This window comes from Equus quagga, chromosome 6 (genome assembly GCF_021613505.1).
Source record: "Equus quagga isolate Etosha38 chromosome 6, UCLA_HA_Equagga_1.0, whole genome shotgun sequence".
NCBI classification, from domain to species: domain Eukaryota; kingdom Metazoa; phylum Chordata; class Mammalia; order Perissodactyla; family Equidae; genus Equus; species Equus quagga.
Window position 1 is genome coordinate 81359794 of NC_060272.1, and position 16352 is coordinate 81376145.

The 16352-nt window shown below is 33.3% G+C and overlaps 1 protein-coding gene across 10 annotated transcripts in view; it reads left to right on the top strand.

The window, feature by feature from the left end:
* Window positions 1-16352, top strand: part of PSPC1 (paraspeckle component 1) — a 111906-nt gene that overhangs the window by 57482 nt on the left and 38072 nt on the right. The window contains exons 7-9 of one of the 10 annotated variants that reach the window (XM_046663822.1): window positions 2004-2061; window positions 5449-5618; window positions 7634-9000. The exons of 8 other annotated variants lie outside the window; for them this stretch is intronic. In XM_046663822.1, the coding sequence (XP_046519778.1) occupies window positions 2004-2061; window positions 5449-5618; window positions 7634-7819 (414 nt within the window). In that variant the 3' untranslated portion in view covers window positions 7820-9000. Of the gene's footprint in view, window positions 1-2003; window positions 2062-5448; window positions 5619-7633; window positions 9001-9821; window positions 10566-16352 lie in introns of those variants that run through there. One more of the 10 variants, XM_046663823.1, reaches the window with a different exon arrangement.

Genomic DNA, 16352 nt, shown 5'->3' on the forward strand with positions numbered 1-16352 from the left:
AACCATAGATCTCTTTAGTACGTTAATATGTTTTCCACAGAATTTTGTTCATGAAGAAAATGAGATAATAGCATAATTTACAAATAATTTTCAGGAAAGTACTTAACTTTGTGAATAAATAAGCTAAACGTTGTTGTTTCAGAAAGTGATAGATAAAGCTGAAATTATAAAGAGACTATAAAAATGTTGCATCTCCTTCTTATTCCCACCAATGAATTATAGGCATCCAGTTAGTGTGTTAGTGCTTGCAAGGGGGATTTGAAAATTCAAGTCTTGAACAGTGAGACTATAATACTCACCCTCTGTTGGTGGTTAGATATTGTGTTCCTGATCTTTCATAGTTAAGGGAAATCCCAAAGTAAAAGTATAAGTTAAACCCTGTCTTCACAAAATGTCATGATCATAAAATCCATATGTCTTATTGTGTGGTGCTGGAATGCACTCAGCTTTTCAGTAAGTACCTGCTCTATATAAATAATTCCTGGAAGATTTGGGGTGTGCTGAAGCAGTCTACACTTTATCAGTAGGCTCTAGTGATGAGGAAATGACACCTTGGTTTGATTTATTGGTGATAATGCTAAATGTGATTATAAAATAGTATTTTCCATATAATCGGAAAATTTTGTGGCTTTTTAGTCAGTTTTATAAAATAGTCTAGCTTTTTTTTTGCCAGTCAATAGTAGTATCCATTAAAATAGTCAAAGGTTTTATGAGAAGAGAAATACTTATTTTTAGGAAAGTTATAAAACAGTTTTGATAAAGATTTGGCATTTAAATTTTCTCAATAATGTGACAAAATCTCTCTTCATGCTGCCACGTAAGTGTTGTTTTTCTTGTACCATAGCTTCATTAAAGATCACCTTTTGAGGGATATCCGTTAGATTAGATGGGCAGTGGATGTACTGCTTAGTGGCATTTATCCATCATAGGCTTTTATTTCCTCTTTTTCTAGCTTTATAGGTGCTTTTCACCAGTGTTTTGCATTATTCATTACAAACAAATTTGCAACACATTTTCATAAAGTTGCTTTTAAAGGTAGAAAAATTATGCTGTCTTTAGGTTTGGACGTTGCTACTTTTGTCTCTGTTTTTTATGATTGCTACATTTAATTCACTTGTCTGATACTGGAAAAGATCATATAGTAGTGTAAATTTCAATCATATAATATGTTAAGTAATTTCACCTAGAGATTTCATTGAAGTTAATTTTATATAGTTATTAATAAATGAAGAGTTTTTAGGAAGAAGTTTCTATACTGAAATTTAAAACATTTTGTACATTTGTATGACCTTTTGTGTGTCAGTTAACCTCAAGAGCATTATGTCTCAGATCTTGCCAACTGTGTAATAACACTTTTAGGTTTCTAGGTAAAACGCTTGTTCAAATAAAGGAAAAATGTTATGTCAAGTTTTCAGTAATTTTGTGTGTAGTGGAGACTTACGGCGTATCTGTAGGTCCTTGGCGAAATAATGCGTGAGTACTTAAGTGGAAATGCAAAGATGGATTATAGTATTTCAAAAATGAAAATTGTGTATAACTTTATTTTTAGATTAGTGATCCAAAGCTGTTTGTGTTGTATTTTTATACATTTGAATATAAAAGTAGTTAACAGTCATTTCTGTTTTAAACCTTTAGTGACCCGAGAGGAAAAAATAATTGGCCCTGGTGGTGATTATTACTGGTTTTTCCTTTCTTGGAATCTGGACATGTGTCTTTGATCTGTTGGAATAAAAACATTAAAATTATTCTGTGGTAGATTTTATGTGATCTGACTCATTGATAATCTAGCAGTATAAACTGGGTGCTCTAAGCACTTACAATATAAAGCCTTGAGAGACTGAAGTTTATTTTCAGTGTTCTTTATTAAGTAAATAATGTTGGCAAATTTAAATATTTTTAATGGAAAGTGATGTCCCAATTTATTCTTTTATTTTTGATTTTAGATGGGAAATGTGAAGTCATAAGATCGATAGGTTGACTGTGACAACTATGTTTACTTACAGAGAGAACAGGAAATGAGAATGGGTGATATGGGTCCCCGTGGAGCAATAAACATGGGAGGTAGGGATTTAAAGCAAAAGGCTTCTGTAACTTACTTGCAATTCTTTGGGAACTGTACATGCTGTTTGTGGTATCTGCATATCAGTAACAAACTAAAGTTTGGAACCAACACTTGTAATTATGAAATCTCTTCATTTATTAAATTGAAAAAGTATGTTAGAAATAAATGCTCAGGAAGAACATTTTCATTTTGTTAATTTGAAGGCTAAAAGATGTATTATACATTAATAGATTTCATGAAAGAAACCTGTAACCAGGTTTTAATACATCTGGAGACTTGTTCAGTCATTGCATGGTGTAATGCAGAGCTATGCTGTTGCATTTTTTAAAATCCAATTTTATGCCTTCAGATTGGCTTTCTTACCTTGCAAATTTGATAGTTTCTGGGTTGTAGTGTTTTTAAACTTTCTGAGAGTATTTTATAAATTTCTATTTTAGGATAACCTTTTGTGTAACTTGAAAGTTATTTTTATTCATTTTACTGAATGTCTTATGTACTTTGCCCTAACCTACAGTATTGTGCACAGAAGTACACTGTTTAGAGACATCTGTGACTTGTCAAGGAAATGAGATGTGTCTTGCACATTTAGGCTAATACATATCTTTAGAGTTGATGTAAAATTTTTAAGCAAGTGCTTATATTAATTAGCATCTTCACTGTTGATTGGCTGTATAACCAGCTTGTCAGGGAAACAGTATCAAGTAAATACGCTCAGGGAAAAATAAGTGCAGTTGTTTTCATAGATCTCATTAAATTTGAAATGTCATACATTTAAGAATTAGATAAATAATTAAATTTTATATATTCATTTCACATTGTCAGACAGAAGCTGTCGTGAGGTCAAAATCTTTACATAACTCAAATGTGCATACTGTTGTAAAGATTACTTAACATTCCAATATGCATAACACGTACACCCACTGCAAAAGTCTAAATTTTACTTACAGTATGTGGTGTATGGAATAAAATATCTTGAAACATCTAATGTGGGGAATGAGCATTTTCCATACTCAGTCTTTTTCCTCCCTTCCTCTCATGCCAGTTTCTTTGCCACTGCCAATCAGATAAACTAAAATTGTTTAATGCTGTTTACTTGATCACTTTTCTTATTTACCAATAAATAGTTACCAGCATCTGTGCTTGGCAAAGGAAGCATGAAATATTGTCCTTACCCAGAAAGAACTTAATTATGAAGTTAGTACAATGAACACATGAAATAATCACTGAACAAAGAGTACGCAAGAAGTTGTAAATTATGAAGCACAGTTGAGGATATAATAATGTACAAGTAGTTCAGTATTTATGTCTTTTTCAGAGTAAATTGTGGGGTGGTATACAGTATAGTCCAGGGGGTTTTAAAGATTATAGATGCGAGAGTATTATGGATTGTAGTTATTAGAGTGTCAACATCAGAGCCAAACTTGAAACGTTTATGATGTTGCAGAGAACCTGAAACCATTCTGACTGCTTGATTAGCAACTTTATCAGAATAAATATGAGAGTATGCCTTTAGATTCCTTATTTAGTTAGGAATTTGAGAGAATTAAAAACTTTTACAGAATTTTTTCACCAGAGAACCATATTTATATTTGAGCACTTACTGAACTCCTCTTAATGCAATCCATTTAATTTTCTACTCTTTATATTTTATTACATGTGAGACTTTATCCTCATGGTTTACTGGAGTTATGAATCATTATCATGCAGTTAAATATTGCTATTAAGTGAGTAAATTATAATATCCTATCAAGTTTCATTCATGGCATGTGGCAGTAGATTTTCTGCTGTATTACCAGTGCGTATACCAAGTGAAACATAGATTATGAAACTGCTTTTCAAGGGTCCAGATAATTCTTACATTTCTTAGATCTTTAAATTTAGTTTATGTGTAGCTGTGTGGTGGAAGATATAAATACTACAAATAAGATTCTACTTTAACTACTGATAGTTAGAAATATTATTTTTGATTTTTTATACCCATAATTTTATGGTTCGGATTGAATCTCACAAGTTAGGTGTAGCAGTTATGTTCTGTTACAAAGAGATCCTTGATGTGTTTTTTAGGGGGAAAGTTGAGGTAAGATTCCTGTTAGATACTGTCTCCAACATTCCTCATGTCCAGTGTAGGAGATGTGGAAGTCTCATAAAAATTTTTATTTATAGCTTTGCAAAGGGAGTAGGAATGTTGTTGGATAGTTAGAGTGTAGATTTGTGAGCAAGAACATTTTGGGATTGAGGAAATAATTCCTTCCCTATGAAGTTGCTAGATTCTTGGGAATTGGGTTCAGAACGAGCATTGTTGCCAGGGACTAATAGGGAGTAAGACTTCTTCCTCGCAGCCGCTCCCTGGACTCAGCCATATAGAGTTCCAGCTGCATTAGATAATGTGAGGTTGAATGAAAACTTCAACTCCTGTTAACAACGTGTTTTTGAGAAATTGAGTTCTGAGTGTCGTAAAATTGACCTACATAATGAAATACTAGAATAAAACTCTTTAAGGTGGATTCAGTCTTTCTTATGAATTTTTAATAATGTGTGAGTACTTTAAAAATGAAAAAATTCAAAGAAGATATCTAAAAATGTTGTATTTGAGGCCATTGTAAATGTAGTGTTACAACTCAAACACCATTGCAATTAACATGAGACAGGTGGATATCTTTCTGATGAAAAAATTTGAGGTATATCTAATTGTTTCTTTTTCCAGAATAACAGCATGTTGAAAACATTCAAATAGCTGTATTAATATTTGATCTGCATTTGGTAGCAGTTGCTTATAAAAATAAGTTTAGTCATGATAAGTCATGTCAGTTTTTTGATTTGGATTACATATTTCTACATGAAGTTAAAAAACAGTACATCCTGTAATTTTGGGAGGTGTTTAGTAAGTAACCATATAAAACTCAAGAGGTTAGTTACAGTGAACTTTATATATATATTGGAGGAAATGGTTTCTCCTCTCACAACTTAATGCAATTTACATGCTAATATTTTTAGTCATGACTTTAAGAAAATAAAGTGGTTTCCTAAGTTCCATTTCAACTAGTAGAGCATGGTCACCATTGTAAGGGAATATTTGGTTCAGAAGCAGATTACAGCAAATAATACTGATTTTTTTAAAAAGTTTCAAGTTTTTACAGTCTCAAATGTCCTAGAATAATTGATAGCTATCTCATTTGTTTTATGTACATTTGTTTTGGGGATGAAAATTGTATAGCATAGGTAATGCTCTGCTATAGAGTAGATGATTGAGTGTCCCATTATCAAGGAAGGAAAATGATTTTGAAAATAGTAGTAGTGTTGCTATGTAGATTGCATAAGTATTGTTAAATTTTTAATGTTTACTAAACTAAGTTAGGACAGCTCTAAGTAAAGATTGTTTTGCATAGATGCGTTTAGCCCAGCACCTGCTGGTAACCAAGGTCCTCCTCCAATGATGGGTATGAATATGAACAACAGAGGAACTATACCTGGCCCACCAATGGGTCCTGGTCCTGCCATGGGACCAGAAGGAGCTGCAAATATGGGAACTCCAATGATGCCAGATAATGGAGCAGTGGTAATGTATCATAAACATTATTTTGATTATATTCAATAATATATACTTCCACCCCAAAGGTAACTTCACACTTAACATAATTTGGCATCATTTGTTTTGCCAGTAAAGATCAACATCCAATGAAGAAGAAAGAATCCTGTGAAGTTGATGTTGGTTTATGAGAGGCACTTTTTAAGTATCCCAAGAGTTAGGTTTACTATCTATGGCATGCTTTTGTACTTAAGTATATAGCAAATATATCTGTTAATTATAGTTATTTTTATAGTGCTTTTAATTTGTATCCATCTCCTACCAGCATTCAGTGTAACAGTCAAGTATTTTGTGATTGTTTTCTTTTCCTGTGTAGACTCCTTGCCTTTTGTGGAGTTTGTGGGGGACAAAACTCTAATATGTGTGAAAACACAATTTTTCGTGAACATTTTTAGTGAAAAGATCACTTATGACTAATTTCAGAGTTTAACTGTAAAATAATTTTCATTAAAGTTTTAAAATACCTTTTAAATTTATACGGTTGCATTCTTATTATACAATTACTGATTACATTTGCTCCTAAATTTAAAGTAGACAATTTTATGTTTTGATTTGAGAGTGTGAAGATATCTTTGTGGGGGTTAAATACTATAAAAACGTTTTTCATTTGTAATTATTATATTTAAATAGCAGTAGCAAAACTGATCCCTTTTTTCATTTCTCTTAAAGCCCGTCACTATTTAAATGAGGCTTTATATTGGCAAAACATTTTCTCACTTGGTTTTTGTTATTGATTGTTTTAAATAACATTTAGAAAAGGAAAATTGGTTGATTGTATATTTTGAAAAGGCAGTTTAGTTTTGGAACTACCACAACAAATCTCGAGGCGCCATTGCTGCTAAGAAAGAAGCACTGCCAATTAAACCAGACACACCACAGCTGTAAATCCATCCTGATCTCAGAGATGTTCGAAGAGACTGCATCTTACAATGGATGGATGCAATGCTTTATCAGTTTTAAATTTATTTACTTAAAATGCAATCTTTAAAAATTTTGAAAAATTGGATTTGCTAACAATTTTTTTTTCTTTTTCAATGAGCCTTTGTACAGGGAGAAAAACAGGCAGTGCAATAGTATCTACTATGATCAGATGGTGCATAATTAGTGTACTTGTTTCCTTCAGTGGAGGCTTTATCTTATAGTAAAATATCTGAAAGCTAGTGAAAGCTTGTACTGCTTTGGTTAGGTTTTTGTGTAGAATATAATCTTCACTAGTAACTTAGACATAACATTAACTGGCCCATTTTCCCACTCCACTCCCTAAACTTGTAAACTGTATTTAAATATCACCCTTGGTCTTTCTCACACTTACATTTTACTACTGCTAATAGGGGGTTCTAGTCAGTCTTTGAGATATTAGTGTTTATTATTGTGAAGTTTCTCAGAATATGTGATTCAGATATTTAATAGTGCATGTTAATAGTCAGTTTTTAAAACTATTTTTTCAATAATACTTTCCAGAAGAGCACTTCATAAATTTTCATATTGAAATTATAACTCTTTGTATTTGTACTTAGTACTCTATCTGTTAAAAGCATTGCTGTTTTAATTTTTAGAATGTTTACTTTTTCAGATGATGTGATCTGCTCCCAGTTTATCTCTCTGATGTTTTAAAAGTATTTATTACGCAGAACAGTTACGTGTGATATAAGCTTTTTAATAAAAGAGACCAGAACAGTGTTATAATACTGATTAGGTTTAGTATGGCATTTCCTTCATAAAATCAGTTCTTTTTTTCATGAAATTGGGGTATAGCATTAGCAATATGTAACTCTTCAGATGCTTCTTTTTTCTTTTCTTTTTTTTTTTTTTTTAACGTAGTAACTAATTAAATTGCTCCTTTCTTCCTTCTATGTGTGATCCTGATTCTGCTGGACTTTCTGCTGAACTTCATGACACCACCACTTGGGATTTTGCCAATTTTTCTTGTCACTTATATTTGGCGTGTTCCAAATGGACTTCATATTTATTATGTGGTATTATAGCACAATGATAGATTTCCTCAAGGACCGCCGTCTCAGATGGGATCACCTATGGGTAGTAGAACAGGTTCTGAAACCCCTCAAGCACCAATGAGTGGTGTAGGTCCTGTTAGTGGTGGTCCCGGTGGTTTTGGTAGAGGAAGCCAAGGGAGCAACTTTGAAGGCCCTAATAAGCGTCGTAGATATTAAACATTCTTTCATTCCTGGCTATTTAGAGAAAAAAAATTCAGTGATATGCCTTTATACTTTCACCTGTTACCAGGAAGAAATGGTTTTATTGTTAATGTATGTAGACTTTAAAGTTTTTCTTTTGTAAAACTTGAGGTTTTTGTATTTTTCTTTATTCATAATCTTTGTAGATTAGAATGGTAATGCTCATGGTTGTGAATGTTTAAATGTGTTTGTGACTTTAGCTAAAGTAAGTATGCCATAGTACTGTGAAATCTGTGTGGTTAATTTCAATAAAGAAATCATTTTGGATAATTTAAAAATGTTATTAGTGGTATTCTCTTATAGTTTTACTAAGATTGCTGTAACAGTAATACTTTGGTTGCTTTAACTAATCTCAGCCACTTGAAAATGAAAATGATTTTCTGCTTTTTAGTTTGTGCAAGTAGCACTGAAGATAGAAGCTTAGTGAAAGCTCATGTCAATAAGGGGTAGATAGAGCAATATTGGGGAGGAGTGGGAATGGGAGTTCACATCTGTATAAACCTTTGATGTTCTGTGAAATCAGAGTTACTGTCTGCATTTCATATAGATTCTGAATATTCAAATATTCTGGCAAGGAATATTAAGGATATCTTTGTCCTGTGCTGATTTCTCCAAATAAATCTTTTGAATCTTGAAAGCAAACTGTTTGAAGGCAAATCTCTTTTGCTTATAAATAATATCTATTTTTCATCTTATCTGCCATTATTTATTTGGTGTTAATATCTAGATCTTAACCTTTAAATTTTCTTTAAAATCAAACAGTACCGTTAGGTTGGATGTTAAGTGAGGATTTGCTGTGCGATTTAGAAGAATTTAGGCATTTCTTGAGAATGCTGGTTTCTAGAAGTGTTAAAGATGGCTTGACTCTGCAGTGTCATAAATATTTCCATATAGTTTGGTAATTCTCTCCAGTAAAACGTGCCTGACAGGCCAGATGTGTTTGTCTCCAAGGAATGCAGTTCAAGGGTTGATTTTGGAAAAACAGAATTACTTTGGGAATGGCTAAGGTCATTGGAATCAGGTTAGATCCCTCTATTATCAATTAGGTATTTTGAAGTTTGATTTTTAATGCTAGGGAGAAACTGCTTTTGTCACATTTTAATTTTTGTTCCAAAACAAAGTCCTCAGTGTATTTAAAATTTTGTATGCTAGGCATGTTTAATTTAAAATTACATTTAAGGAATTATATTTGAAACTTAAATCATAAATCTAATGCAATAGCCATTGATCATATAGCATAGTTATTTCTCATGTAACATGTCATGGTGTTACTAGATCATGCTTTTAGCATTGTTCTGAAGAATAGTGTGTTCTTTTTAAATCAACAGTATGTGAATATTACCTCTCATTTTTGCATAGTTTCTGTTTTTGCTGGAATGCATACTTTGGAAAGAAAGAAATTTGGTTATTTAAAATCTTGCATGAAAGCAGCTGGCTGTAAAGCATAATTGAGATGCATTCTTACCTACCAATTAAATTTTTCTTATGTACTATTTCATGTTCTATTTTTTAGACACAACCATATAGATGGAATTATTTTCTAAAATTTTCAGTATTCACTGGTATTTGGGGTTGATAAATCTTTGAAAACACAATTTGGAGATTGTAAAATAATACAGACTTCCTCGTCACGTTTTCCATGAGTCTGAGTTGGCAGGGAGTAGAGTGGTATTTGTTTTAATTTGTTACAGTAGTAGCGGTGTGGAGAGTTTTAACGTTGGCTTTAATTTTTAAGTGATGTCTACTGCATCTAAATATGCCTTTCCTATCGTCTGTATTTTTGTTCATATAATCCTTAGGTAATTTTTAGCATTGTATTTTGCTTCAAAGCTGAATTCAGGTTGGGAGAAACTTTATCCTTTGATGTTAATACCAAGCTATCTTTGGCCAAGGCTGTGGAATTTTGTAAGGTTGATTTCAAGAACAATTGAAAGCCAGTGCACAAAGAGATGATGTCCTAATTTTCTGAATGTTCTAGTGTCCGGCTCAGCTCTGGCTCCAGGAACAGAGTTCTACACAGCTTTTCCCCTGCATCAAGAAAATCCTTGTTCCAGTACTTACCAAGTTTACCCTGGGAACAGTCAGCTTCTGAGTGACAGTCAAGTGGAGCATCTGTGAACTCCTAGTTACTCAGTTTTTAGTGTTTTTGTATAGTTAAACAATTTTGTGGCTGGTTCGTTCAGAAATTTTTCATGTGAATTAGGATACCAAGGAAGATACTTGAATGTTAATTGCTTAAAAGTGGTAGATACAAAAATAAAGAATAGTATTAGCTTTTCTAAATAAATGTCAATTTGTTATATATGCTACCATAATTCTTTCCATAAGAAGGTAATATGAAACAATTTTAGTATTATCACAATAATGTGTTTCTTTGTGTGTCATGATTTGAAACACCGAGTTTATAAAGTCTGCAGGATTTAGGTTTTATATGATATTAATGTGTAATTAATATGCACAAAATAAAGGAACACCCATTTTCCTAAGTGTTTTATTTTAGCAGTGTATTTTGTCAGAATTTCCCCATGATTGATTATTTTGAAAATAAATGCATTGATTTTCTTCTCGACAGATCTAGGTTTTAAAGAACTTTTGGTTCCCTCATATTTCAGTTCCTTGAGTTTTTGGATGATTCTGTTTAAAATCAGTGCTGAGCATTCAATAGAAGAAATTAAATATTTGTTTTTAACCCTACATCAGTAATATTAGGAAAAAATACCTGTTACAGCTGGAATTGCTGTTGAATAGAAATTATCAACAAGATAATATCTGAAACGTTGGGTCTTGTTTCTCAAATACTAATTGAAATTATACCTTTACATTTTATTCAGAAACATACTTGCTAAATATTTCAGTAACTTTATGTTTATATTGTAAAATGTATAATAATTGCTCAATTTCAGTGTGAATGATTTATAGTCAGGTTGATAATTTCAACCTAGATTCTGAATGAGAAAAAGAAACATAAATGTGTGATTGATTGTTGTGAAAGAATATGATCAAATGTATATTGAAACCTTTAAAAGGTTGAAATTTAGTGTCAAATGGGACTAGTCAGAAGTAAAAGGGACACATTATTTTGCAAAAATAGAGGAAATTTCCTGGGGAGTACTGTTGTATTTAAATGTTTTGTATGTGTTAAGAGTTTGTCACAATACCTAATAATATGTTAAAATACATTTCTGAAATTTGAGAGGATAGCAATGATTTAAAAAGTCACACTTCTTATTTTTCAAGAATAAGACTGTGAACACCCCCATACCTCACTGCTAGATTCAACAGTTGTAAATGTTTTTCTGTGTTTACTTCATAGTTAGATAGATATTTGTAGACAGGGACTTATTTTTGGTGGAAGGGGGGCAAACTACTTCCAAGTCAGTAGCAAGTCTATCTCTTAAGTTGTATAGCCCAGTAAGGGTTTATTCCATCATAAACAAATCATGATTAAATAAATTGACAATAATTTCATGCTTTACCACAGCAGTATTTCCTTTCTAGCACCCTTCATTACTAAATTTTTTAAAAATAGGAAACAATTTTAGTGTGCCCAACTTTACATACTGTTTTTTCCAGTTGTGTAAAATGGAAGTATGCATACAGATTCCCTGTTGAATGTGGTCAAGTAATTTATAGAACGTCATTCTGGGGAAAGAGTGAAGAATTTCACTATTTTTATAGTATTTGATGATAAATTTTTTTGGTATGTGATCTTTAAAATCTGGATTTATGCATTATATATTGTGTTACCTTTTATTTTTTCATGTCAGAAGCACTATCTTCTAAGTGTAGGAAAAATGTTTTAAAATTTTCTTTTTCCTCGATTATTGAATAACTTAGTGATTGAAGTTTGAATCTTATAAGACTGAATATTTAAAGGGTCAATCACAGTGCTGTGTTATCTTGGGAATGTTGTTTGACTTCCTGTCTTTTTCTATAAAACTGCTTAGATTATAAGTGTCTCTAAGGGTTCCTTTTGGTTGAAACTTAATATTTGGTTATATTTTTATTTACCTGATGGAATTAGCATTATGTACTTGTTTTATGTTACTTAATTTTCCATTTCAGTAAGAGAAGCTTGTACTTTCCAAATGGAGGACACTGCATTTATTAGAGTAATCTAGCCAGAGTTCATAGTATACATTTTAAGAAATTCTTTTCCCAGTATATTGTTTTATGACTTGAACGATCTTTGTTTATTTAAACATCTTAAGCTAGAATTACTGTTTGTCTTTCTGAATTAAAGAAATGAATTTTAAACGATAGTATTCTGTTTCGTAGAATATAATCACCCAGATTTCATATAAGGCACTTCTGTCTTAAAATCGAATTAGTGGGATTAGGTAGGATTAAGAAGTGTACTTCTTTAGTTTGAATACATGATTTTTCTTTTCAAGTTTCCTTATTTTTAAAGAAGTTACAGTTATTAAGAAAGGATTTTTAGTTAGTTATTAAACACAAGGGTCCTGCCTGCACTACATCAGTAGTAATGTAAGTGGACCTTATATTTCTGAAATATTCTGTATAATTGCATTGTTCATGGTGTTGAAGACTTTGGAATTGATGTTTATGTCTAAAATTTGTTTCAAGCTCCGAAATTGTCATTACAAAGTCAATTTCAAGTTTTTATTTATTGTACATCTCAAGTTAAGGTAGAAAATATGTATGAGGTAGTATCAAAAACTTCAAACTTCAATCAGTGGCCACAGTAACCCGTTGTGTTTCATATTATGTCTGTGACTGGGTCTCTAAGGCATGTTATTCCTAGTGGTGTTTTCTTTTATGCAAAATGTCAACCAACCAGACTCTTGTGAATGTGAGTGAATTTTTGCCTATGTTTTTGAGTTTTTGAAGAACTGTGTAAATACCATCCTATCACTATTAACTTTGCTATCTTTGGCCTATGAGTTACTTACATTTTATTTTTGTGTTTAAATAATTTATTTTCTGCCAGTTATTCATATTATCTCCTGCATGAAAATAGAGAAAACATTTTATTGTACATTTTGCCAGAATAATTGTAGTTAATTTTTCTTAGGTATTTTCAGATTACTAGATAATGTAAATTCCTGTCAAATGTGAGACATTGCTTAGATTTACAAATGTTGCCTGGTGTTTTTATGTAATGAGGAAAAGTAATCTCACACATAGTGATTCTCTTGTAATAATTTCTGAGGCTAGTGGTAACTTGTTCAGTGGTCACTTAGTCTATAATGTTAATTCTTTGAGTTGGTTAGAATATTTACATGTTCGTGGACTTGGTTAGAATATTTTAAACATTAGGATAACTATGAAGCTAGCACTTTAGCAAACTGAATATAGTAATTGGAATAATTGTCTACAAAATGATACTTTACTCAGTCATACAGAATTTGTGCGAGAATCATATCATTCAGAATTTCACTATATTCATTTATTTATTGTACCACTAGGTATCGAGGGGTCCTTTTGTGTACTGGACCTTTTCTCAGGGCTGAGATACAACAGTGGAAAAACAAAATGCCTGCTCTAAATTAAAGGACAGCAGCCGTGAACATCCCTCTAAATCGGTGGTTCTGACACCACAGTGAGCATTAGAATCACCTGGAGGGCTCATTAAAATACAGATTTCTGGGCCCTACACCACAGTTGAAGATTCAGCAGGTCTTAGGTGGGGTAAACTGTGCATTTCTTACAAGTTCCCAGTTGATACTGATGTTGGGTTTGTGGACCCCACTTTGAGAACCTCTGTTCTGAAGTATTACTCAAAAGAGACACAATAACATTTTTGGTTGGTTGATACTTTTTGATAGTGGCATAGATTACTGTCCTGGTATGTTATCTGTTTGGGATCCCTGACCAATCACCGAGACCGTCCAAAACACTCTCGAACTTTTCTAGTTACTGCCAGTTAACAAGCACTGCAAAAAGTCCGTTATTTTTGACTAGGCAATGTCATGGCTATTGGCTGCTAATTCTTACACATAATCTGGATTTATTATGCTTTTGTGGACTAAGATTTTATTGTTGTGTTTGCAAGACTGGTTAATTCAAGTGAAGAGGAAATATGGAAAAGTACAATTTGAAAATTTTTCACTTAACCCATTTTCAACTGTCCATACCAGTATGAGAAATGAAACGATGTAATAATCTGTTTGTGTGTCAGTATATTTGAACATGCTTATGCCTGACAGGTGAAGGTGCTAGAAAACTGTCCTGGTCTTTTCTTAGCATCCTGGTAAATATGAATAGAGATACCATTTTGTTGGATTAAAATGACGGCCTGACCTTTCTTTTGTATGAGCTAGTGTTTTGCTTTTCTAGATTGAAGTTAAAGATTTGATAAATGTATTTTTTAAGAATATGAGTCTCTTTATTCACTGTAGTTTCCTTTGCTTTTGCAGCTTCAATTTTCGTTAGTCACTTTAGAAAGTAATGCCCACCAAGGAGTTCAATAAATAGGAATTGTTAAGTAATTTTATGGTAAAAAGTTATAGCCTGTCATGTGAGACTTTACAAAGATTTATACTACATATATATAATTCATTTCCTTTTTTTTTTTTTTTTTGAGTAAGATTAGCCATGAGGTAACTGCTGCCAATCTTCCTCCTTTTTCTGAGGAAAACTGGCCCTGAGCTAACATCCGTGCCCATCTTCCTCTACTTTATATGTGGGACACCTATCACAGCATGGCTTGCCAAGCGGTGCCATGTCTGCACCCGGGATCCGAGCCGGCAAACCGCGGGCTGTCAAAGTAGAACGTGTGCACTTAACTGCTGAGCCACCAGTCCAGCCCATACATATATATAATTCAAAGTCTATTCAAAATGACACAGTGTATTAAAATAATTAAGTTGGTCCATAATGAGAGCATGTAATTTCTGTATGGATAATAGTTTCCAAACTGTTGTGACTATATTAGTGTAAAGAAATAATCACTTGGTTTGCAGCCTTCTAAATATCTCAGAAGATAGTTTCTAGAACTTTGTGGTATCTGCTAAGAATATCTGCGTAGAGGAAACAAGCATAGAGACTTATTTCTAATTGTAATTCAGATGTCACCTGGGAGTCTCTCTGTTCTGCTTCCCGAAGACTACCCTGGCATAGTGTCCTCTCAGCTTTCCCAGGAAATCCGCTTTGACCAAGCATTTTGTGATTTTTGTAAACTAGAAATAGGTTTGGCTACGGGAGGACGCGTAACCTGTGATCAAGGAAGTCCTCTCATCTACCATTTTATCTTTGAACCTTGGACCAACCCACCCCGCCCTCATTTTTTTAAAAATATTTTATTAAGGACTCAATTTTCTTGCTCTTTGGTAGTCTAGGACTTAGGAGACCTGGCTTCTACCCCAAGGTAGCTTGTTAACGTATTTTCCAAATGGAATTCTCAAGCAAGCTGGTGAGAGTGAAACTTTGTTTCATCTGTCTTCTAAAAGAAAATATGTATATATAGATTTCTTTTTTTCTTTTTTAATGATTGGCACCTGAACTAACAAGTGTTGCTGTCTTTTGTTTTCTCCCCCTGCTTTTTCTCCCCAAATCCACCCAGTACATAGTTGTATATTTTAGTTGCAGGTCCTTCTAGATGTGGCATGTGGCATGTGGGATTCTGCCTCAATGTGGCCTGACGAGCGGTGCCATGTCTGCATCCAGGATCTGGACCAGCAAAACCCCGGGGCCACCGAAGCGGAGTGTGCAAAACTTAACCACTTGGCCCTGGGGCACTCACCAACTGCAAGGTGTGGAACCTGAGCAGGGCCCCCTGGTCCTCCTGTCCTGCCCTGCTCACACCCCCTCCCACCTCAGCCCTAGATATCTTGGTAGATTTGTTTTTTCTGTTCAATTACTTATTACTGGTTTTATTCAATCAAATTATCATTTTAACGTCTGTTGCAATGTTTCGATAGTTTATTGAGGTATTTCTCTGCAACAATGAGTGCTTAACTTTTTATTTTTAGGCACATAAATGCAGAAAAATCTGATAGATTTTGAAAGAGGAAACTGTCTTTTGAGTTTCTGCTGTACTTCCCAAACTGTACATTACTTAAGTTTTCTGATTCAGATTATGCATTTCCTATACTCCTGCCCCATATTTAACAGCCCCACTATTATCATACTAGGCAGCCATGAAAGTTTATGCTTAATTCGTTGCTGCTATTTAGGTTTATGCTTGACGATTAATTAGGAAAATTAAGATCTTGATTTTTGGTTCTTAGCTCTATATTATGCTACATTCACCTTTATCTTGAGCCATTAAAGTTTTTAAAAGGTTAGTAAGAGGAAGATTAGAAGTTTTTGGAAGATGATAGGCTGCAAATTTTGGGGTTGGGAAATACAGTATAGAAAATGCGGGGGCCGGCCCTGTGGCTGAGTGGTTAAGTTTGCGCGCTCTGCTTCGGTGGCCCAGGGTTTGGTCGGTTCTCATCGTGGGCATGGACATGGCACCACTCATCGAGTCATGCTGAGGTGGCATCCTACATGCCACAACTAGAAGGGCCCACAACTGAAAATATGCGACTATGTACTGGAGGGC